Here is an 8,157-nt window from a genome sequence, read left to right as displayed (position 1 = left end):
TCTGCACACATCCGTGTCTTCTTCTCTTCGTCATAGACCACTGCTATACCACTGCCCTTATGCTGCCTACCTCCATCAGTATTATTTCAAGCTGTGTTATGACAACCAGAAAAGAAAAAGTTATTCTGGAAAGAATTACTTACTGTCTTTAGACATTTGTTCAACTTACAGACAACTACAGAAGTACCCAAACTACAGCCAAGAATGTTGCCTCCCTCTCAGTTCTCATCTCCCCTCACCTCCAGCCCTACTTCCCTGCTAAAAAAAAAAGTATAAATGAACACCACACACCCCTCCCCCAACATCCAACAAATCCCACCCCAAAATCTAAAACATCTTCTGAAATTTGGGAGTTGACAGTATACAGCTTTCTAGTCACCATACTGCATGCAAATAGATTGCAACCAAAGCGAAAGTATTCACAAGTTCAGTCTGAAGTTCTCTGCAACCTCACTACAGTCACCATGTGCATCCTTCTGCCCCAATTACAGAAAATGCCATTTTTAGACTACGAAATGACATGCCTCCCCTTACCTCCTAAAAAGAAATTAAAGCACAGTGTCTCATTTAGTGCTTCAAGACCTCACTGAAGAGTTTCCTAGCAAGCTCCAAGAACTGACCACATTCAATGCACTGACTAGTAAAAATCTACAGAGCCTTGCTCATGGCTCGTACTACCAGATTATGCTCACAGTTGGCCTGCTGTTTGCAAAAGCACCCTGCAATTTGTGAGCACCGATAGCATACTTCCTACTTATAAGATTACACTGATTTTTTTTTTTTTCGCAAGACACTACCATTTCTTTAGGTGGGAAGCTCACCAGAGAGGTAAAAGTTACATTAGAACTCCGCATTTCCCAGATTTCTAACATTCTAAAGGGTAAAGGGAAAGAGAATAAACTTCTGAAACCCTGATCTCGAATCCTTCTAAGGACACAAAGCAAAGAGTTTCAACGCAACAAGTCAACAGCCAAAGGAGGAAAAATAATCAACCACTAAATTTAGGATTTTTGGGCCACTGGGGAACGAGACAGAAAGTCTCCCATGAGGCGCAAGAAAGTCTCCCCTCCTCCCCCAACGGAGGGAGGAAGAGAAGGCGGTAACGCAAACCACCGCCTTCTCCTCGCCTCCCTTCTCCCTCTCCCGCCAGCCCCGTCCCGCTCCTCTCACCCCTCCGCCCGGCCGGGGCGGACCAGCTCCCTTCCGCTGCAGCGGCCTCTATAACCACCACGCCCCTTGCAGCCGCGGTCCCACCGCCATCTTGAACTGGGACCGAGTGGCGCGCTGCCGTAAAGCGCGACTGCCGCGCCGCGCGGAACGCGCTCCGGAAGTAGGGCCTCTAGCGCGCCGGCTCCACCTCTATGATTCCGCTCCTCCTTTCTCCCCTTCGCGGAGGCTCCTCTATGATTGGGCGGGGGTGGGGGTGGGGAGGGGGCTGGGGGGTGGAGCCGGGAAGGGGAAGGGGCGTGGCTAAGCGCGCCGCGCTCCCTTTGGGGATCACGTGAGGGGCGTGAGCCGTTGGGCGCGGCTGTTGCATCCGGCCCCTCAGGCGGCGGAGCGGCAGCGGGAGGCGGCTTCCTCCCGTCCCCGTCGGCCTTTGGGGCGCTGGAAGACTCAGTTAGGGACGGGTATGGGGAGAGAGCGCCTTTGGGGTGGGGGGTTGCTACACCTGTATGGCCGGTGCTGGAAAATGCTGAGGCAAAAGGGAAGCCCTTCACTGCGGCCATTCTTCCCCCATGCTCACCTGGGGACATCCTACAAAATGCCTGCCTGCCCTGGAACAACGTAGAGCAGAGGGGCGTGTGAGAAGCCTTTGTGGGGAATAAAGGCAATGCGCTGAGGGAGCAGGAGTTCCTGGTAGGCTCAGTTGTGACATGCATTTCTTGTTGGGTTTGGCCTGAAGGCAGCACTGCTCCCCTGTGAGTGAGGCTGGCATCCCTCTTAGGCTCACGTGCCAGCTGCTGTTTCAGGAGCCTACTGGAGAAAAGTGACACCTGTCAAGTCTGGCCATACAAAGAGAACAGGAGAGCTAGTTTAGTCCCAGCAGGGACCACAGGAGCTACTCTGTTACTTGCCTTTCCCTGGAGCTCCCCTGCCATGAAAGCCCCTGCAGCAAGCTGGTGACCGGTGTTGCAGAGGCTGGTGTACACCTGGTGGGGGCTGTTCCACCGCACTGCCCAAAATGCCTCTCCCAGCAAAAGTCCGGAGACACGTGAAGAACCAGGATAAAGATACATGGAACATCTCCTTGGAGACCGGTTGCATCACTGTGAATTCTTATTCTTGCAATGGGGGCAAGCAATAAAGTGTAGGTGCAGGCTTAAAGAATTAACATGCTGGAGGGAGGTGTAGGAAGGACATTTTTCTTCTATGCACGGATGCACCTGGGATCAGAGGTGATCTGATCTCTGAGCAGGATTTGTAGACCCCCTGCTCTGGGTGGACACGCCACACAATACAATGTTGTTACAGTTTTTCAGATAATGGAGGTTTAGTTGGAAAACTTGGAATTTTATAAGGGATCATTGCAGAGTGGATAAAAGCAAGACGATAAGCTGCATGTTGCATTAACACCAACGTTAGCTGCAAACTTCACAAAATCCAACTTAGCAGATGGCCAGCCCAGGAGCATCCTCAGAGCTAGAGCTTCAGGAGCTCTCAGCGCCTCAGGAGTCTTGCTCGCAGTGTACACAGCAGAGTCATACCCACCTTGTGCCTCTTTGGCCTGTTCTTTCATACTGTTCTTGTTACTAGAAAGAATTTGCTGCAGAGCAGATTTTGGTTGCAACCATCCAGTGTTTCTACATGGGTCTGAAAGCAGCTTAGACTGGTTTGGACTGGTTTACAGTTTCTTTTCTTCTTTGGGGCTGTTCATATTTGGAACACACGTATTACACAGTTTTAATTCTTAATCCTTTGTCCACAGCAACAGACTGAGCAGAGGGAGAATGCTTGAGGGTGTGTGATGAGAACGGTAAGGCCATGCACATCCCTGTCATGTATCATGTCACTGGAGAGGGGGACAGCTGAGGTGTTGCAGGTTGTCTGCTCCTTGGGGAGCTTGGGGTCTTCTGTCATGACAATACTGGGCTCCGTGGGGACAGTGGTACTGCCACAGCACTAACTGCTTTCTCCCAGCAGTGTCTGCAGACTTGGAACTGACTTGGAGGACAATAGTCCTCTCACATTTTTCACTTGGTACTTCTGTCACACCAAGAGGCAGCTTCAGGGAGTCTAGAGGAAAAGCATCAGCAGGCCAGTTAACCCCAGACCAGTTATGACATCTTTGGAGGACCAAGGATAAGACTGGTCAGAGGGCTAGAGAGAGCAGAAATTATTTCTTATTTTGTGGGACAGAGTTTCAGTTACCAAGCAGAAACAGAGCTAAGCTGTTTCTGCTCCACTGGGTGTTCTCCCTTCCATCTAGATGGTTAAATGCATGCTGCACTCATTTCAAGTATATAATTGTTGGTAATGCAAGTAAATCCCATTGATTTTCTTATTGCTAGAGTTGGGGGAAAGAGTTTGGGAAGGTCCCAAGCTGATTGGCAGATTTTTTACCTCAAAACCACCTTGTAACAGCTGGATGTTGCCATACCCCTCTGTGAGGTCATGGGCAGCTCCCCTAGCTGGCTGGGGATTCTGGCCCAGCCTCTGTGAGCTCACAGCTTCCTACTTCATAAGCAGAGAGACCGGCTGCCACCCACTAGCCTCCAACATCTTCAACATCTTCCAACATCTCATGGGCATGAGGACATCTGCCACACCTGCTGTTGTGGGCAAGCCAGCTTTCCTTTAAGCCCACTAGGAACAAGGATCTATCAAGAGGTGAATAGAAATTGTGTATTTTTATGTTCCTCATTGCATATTCCACTTCCCCTGATGCTGCTTAGAACTTGCTTTCAAGAAAATGCGGAAAAACTGCCTGAAAAGTACAACAGATTTGTTTTTATTTGACTCCACTATTCTCGTACAGCAGTGATTGGTAATCTCACAAAGATACATACCAAGCTGGTGGTCTGGTGGTTTTTCTTCCTAAATCAGAATGTGGACTTGCACATAGAAAGTCATCAGGAGCCAGGAACTCCTGCCTCTCCAACACTCAAATATTGCTGTTCTGCTGATTGACAGTTTCTTGCCTCTAAACAAGTACCTCTAAACTGAGTGCAACTTGTGTCAGGAGACGGGAGATGTCACATCTTGGAGAAATGATGCCTCAGGTCACCATGTCACCCACCACAATATCTCGTGTAAGGCAAGGCAGTGCTTTTTGCCTCCTCTGAATTGCCTCTCCTGACCCACAGGGGTCTGCGGCTTGTGCTGGTCCCAGTTTGTCTGTACCTGGCACCCATCTGTGCTCCTGAACAGATGGATGGGTTTCTCCCTGATGGCTGGCAGAGCTGCTTGAGAGCCAGCAGCCGCATTGCCATCTAGTGGTTTTTGAACACAAAAGCAAAGAGGACTCAGAAGAGATGATTAAAAGTGGGAATATTAGGGGAAAAAAAAAAACCACAAAACACCAAAACTCAGAATGGAATGGTTATGAAGCCAATAGAGAGCTTCCCTGTTGTAATTTCACACATCTCTACTTTCACAGGCACGATCCAGTTATTGATATAATAATCCAATATTGAATATTAGTAAGTATGAATTTGAATATGCTTTTAGTATGGGGGAAGCTAACTAGATTAGTCTATCATGTATATAAAAGAGAATTTATAAATTGCATCTATAATGAAGATTTTAATCTTTTTTCATTATTTGGTTTAAGATTGGTTTTTCAGACAGAACAGAACAACGAAAAAAAAAAAAAAAGTACAGCAAAGAGAGGTATTACAACATTCAGGTACATTTTTAATTAATTCTTAAATTACCACCTTTTTTTCCCAAAGATCAAAGCAAAAAAAGCAAACCACAGAAAATCAGAGCAAGAGACTACAAATCATATTCTTGCTTCCAGCTTTGTTTTTAAAATCTGAAAAATAAGGACATTTGGTAACATATTGTGAAATGCAGAATCTGAGTACGCTTTTGGCAATCCCACATTGGTGGTACTGGGTAAAACACGTGAAAATAAATTTAGTGCATTAATAGGGCTGTAATCCTACAGACACTTGTACATGTGTATAATCCCATTTCAATCAACAGTGCAGCAACTGTGCACAGAAGTATTTACCTGTGGTTGGCAGAAGCGGGGCATTACCGAGCATGAGAGGTTATTCACAGCCAGGCATGCCTGGAACACTACGGCCGGTTTCTCTCAGTTGTGGGGCAAGGTTGTGTGTGTTTGCCTGTAGGTCCATGCTTCTCTTACCTGCTTATCTACTGGGATTAGAGGTTATTTAAAGATCTGTGGCTGCCTCCTTAGGCAGGGATGGGACAGGAAATAGCAGTTAAGTATGCTTCAGCTAGTCCTTGTAAGCAGTTCAATAAACAGGTAATTCAGCCTATCAAATTTAGCACTAAATCACGCTAAGAGTTTAGCAGCCACAGCTGTTCTGTGAGCCCTCCAGATGATGACATGGACTGGCTTGTTGAAATTTTTTTCCCCCATCATGTTGTTATCTTTGATACAGAAACACAGTAAGAGAAAAATCACACCTTTTCACCACTACTACTCCAGCAGTGAATATTATTGTCACTAGTATGAGTTACAGTTCAAGGTTATCTGTAATGCATTCCTGAAAACAGCTGAAGGAAAGTTACAGAGTATTTGAAGCGTTGCCTCCCAGAAGCATCTATAAGCCAGTTCCCTATTAATATATTTCAGTGCTAATTCCCTGATCTGCCACATCTCTTGCTCTGCTGCCACTAATAAGAAGAAAAGCTGTTGGTTGTTCATCTACCGTAAGGAATCAAAAAGGTTTCGGGAGGCATAGCTGCTGCAGTCGCTGTCACAGCAGGAGAGAGAACTCCCAACTTCATTCACTGAACCTTATGTCTCACCAGAGAAGTCACTTCATGTATGGCACGCTGGTACTTTTCTGAGGCTGCTTTAAATTCAGCCAGGTGCTTCTCATAGCTTCTTACAGCTGCCAGAAGCTGATTCCTCTCCACAGCTCCCAGGATGGCATGGAGGATCATTTCAATGCCCAGCCCAAGAATGGTGATGCTGATTCCCCCAAGAACAGATGCCCCAATCTGTGCAAGGAGACTGACGAGCTTGCTCACAGTGAGAGTTATAAGATTGGAGCCAAGTAGTTTGATAACTACCATCCCAGCTGTTGAAGTCACTTCTCCAAGAACAATGGAAAAAACTTTATGGGCTATTGCAATTTTCTCCAACTCGGGCTCTTTGATGTCATACAGCTTTTGGTACAGCACAGGCTCTAGCTTTTCCTTCATGTCGCTATCAATCTTCTGTACCTGATGCTGAATCTCACTCATCGCTTGAATGATAATGTCACAGTTTTCCTTGACAGTGCTGCTCTCTCTCATCTGAATGTGGGTAATGGTGCAGCCCAGGTGTTCATTCAGCACTCCAGCCAGCTCATTTGTTGCACGAAAATTTGTGGACATGCAGTCAAGCAATTCCTGGTGCAGATGGATCAATTCTTGCCTTCTCTTGGGGTTATCTGGGTAAAGGAGGTCACTCAGCGCCATGCTTCAGAAATAGGCTACCTCAGGAGAGAAAATAAATCTCTTACTGTGTTCAACACCCCTAACCCTAGCTCTTAAGGAGCAGTGACATGTCCTTTGTTTCTGCCTCACTGGTTGTTTTTATACTCAGCAAGTCAAATCCCGAGGCATAGCTTGTAAATGTAATAATCTTAGTTCTTAGTTTGGATCTTTAGCCAAATGATTGGAAAAGGACCTTATGAGACATTTGGTCTCGTATGAAACATATTCAGAGCAACAGAAGTAGCTAACAAATATGTAATTAGCAGATTGGTAAAATGAGCATGGGTCATTTTTCACCTTGGAAACTGAAGATGGTAGCTGAACTAGTTCACTAAAAAACAGAACGATCTCCTCTGATCAGCAAATCTAAAATAAGCTGTGGAAATGAAAGCCTGTTGTAGACAGGCATCAGCTGTCTACACTTTGTCCACACTTTGGCATCAGCCTATATTTTTCAGTTAGTGGCATCTGATTTTTTGGCAGCTATGATGACTGGTGGAGTGGGCACAGTCTGTATCACCAGAAGGGTATTTTATGCCAGTGTAACTTATTTCTCCTGACATTCAAGAACAAGTGTTAATATATAAGCACCCTGTGCTTCTACTTATAAACTCACACTTGGGAATTCATAGAGAATAGTAAAATTATCTATAATAAACCCATCCTAACCTATATCACCTTACACACATCTTCCACTATGTTTCCTCCCCTGATATTTAGCCCCTGTTCCCTCATTGTTTATTCACCTCCGTTAATGCTGTAATCGATTCCCTATTGTTTTTTTTCTCATGAACATCAAACAGCTGCAGACAGCCCCGTGATGTTCAGCATGCCATGTAAGCACCACGAGGTGCACCTGCTCCAGCCGGATGTCCGCAATGGCAGGCTGCCTTGGAGCAGCATGCACCAGCTTGCAGGGAGAGCCCTGCTAGCAGAGTCCCACTCTCTCTGTACCCAGGGTGTCCTGTGTGAGGCTAATATCAGTGGGTGCTCACCAAGTTCCCAGGACATGGCTGGGTAGAATCTGACTCTCCCTTATTGCTGTACACACCAGAGTACAAAATTTAACAACTTCAGGTTTTTTACTCCTCCTAAAACACTTGTGTCTAATCCTTGTGGTCACTGTTCTTCTCTGAGCCATCAGTGGTTTGCCAGCAAAAAGGCATATTTAATATATTTTCCTTCATCACATGCATGTCAATATGCAGAGTCCGAAGTGACTGAGTTACCAGTGGTTGTGGAGTTACTCCTCATCACTAAGCTTCTGTAATCAACTCTGTGCCACCTCCTTTTAACCCATCACCAGCTGCAAAGTAAAAACGCTTTAGCATGATTTTGACTTAAACGTATGTGTCTAACTTCACAACAGGGTCGAAGTATGAATGAGTAGGATGACTCATTTCTTTGTTGGTACTTTTGCATTCTCAGCCGTCTTACTGCAAATCTGGGCCACTTTTATGCAGTGCTTTGCATTTTTCTAAGATAAATCTCTTCTTGCTGTTGGTGCCTACATATCACAGTTATAGCTACAAATAG

At 46.0% G+C, this 8,157-nt stretch overlaps 1 protein-coding gene across 1 annotated transcript; it reads right to left on the bottom strand.

Annotated features, from left to right (window-relative positions):
* Positions 1 to 5,925: 5,925 nt before the first annotated feature.
* SMCO3 (single-pass membrane protein with coiled-coil domains 3) lies at positions 5,926 to 6,603 on the bottom strand (the record flags this gene model as incomplete). The annotated part of the gene is made up of 1 exon (XM_082010327.1): positions 5,926 to 6,603. The coding sequence occupies one exon, from the start codon at positions 6,601 to 6,603 to the stop codon at positions 5,926 to 5,928; it is 678 nt and encodes a 225-aa protein (XP_081866453.1).
* Positions 6,604 to 8,157: the final 1,554 nt, after the last annotated feature.

Source organism: Phaethon aethereus (assembly GCF_964289735.1).
Source record: "Phaethon aethereus genome assembly, chromosome: 1".
Taxonomy (NCBI): domain Eukaryota; kingdom Metazoa; phylum Chordata; class Aves; order Phaethontiformes; family Phaethontidae; genus Phaethon; species Phaethon aethereus.
This window is presented reverse-complemented; position numbering and strand designations above follow the sequence as displayed.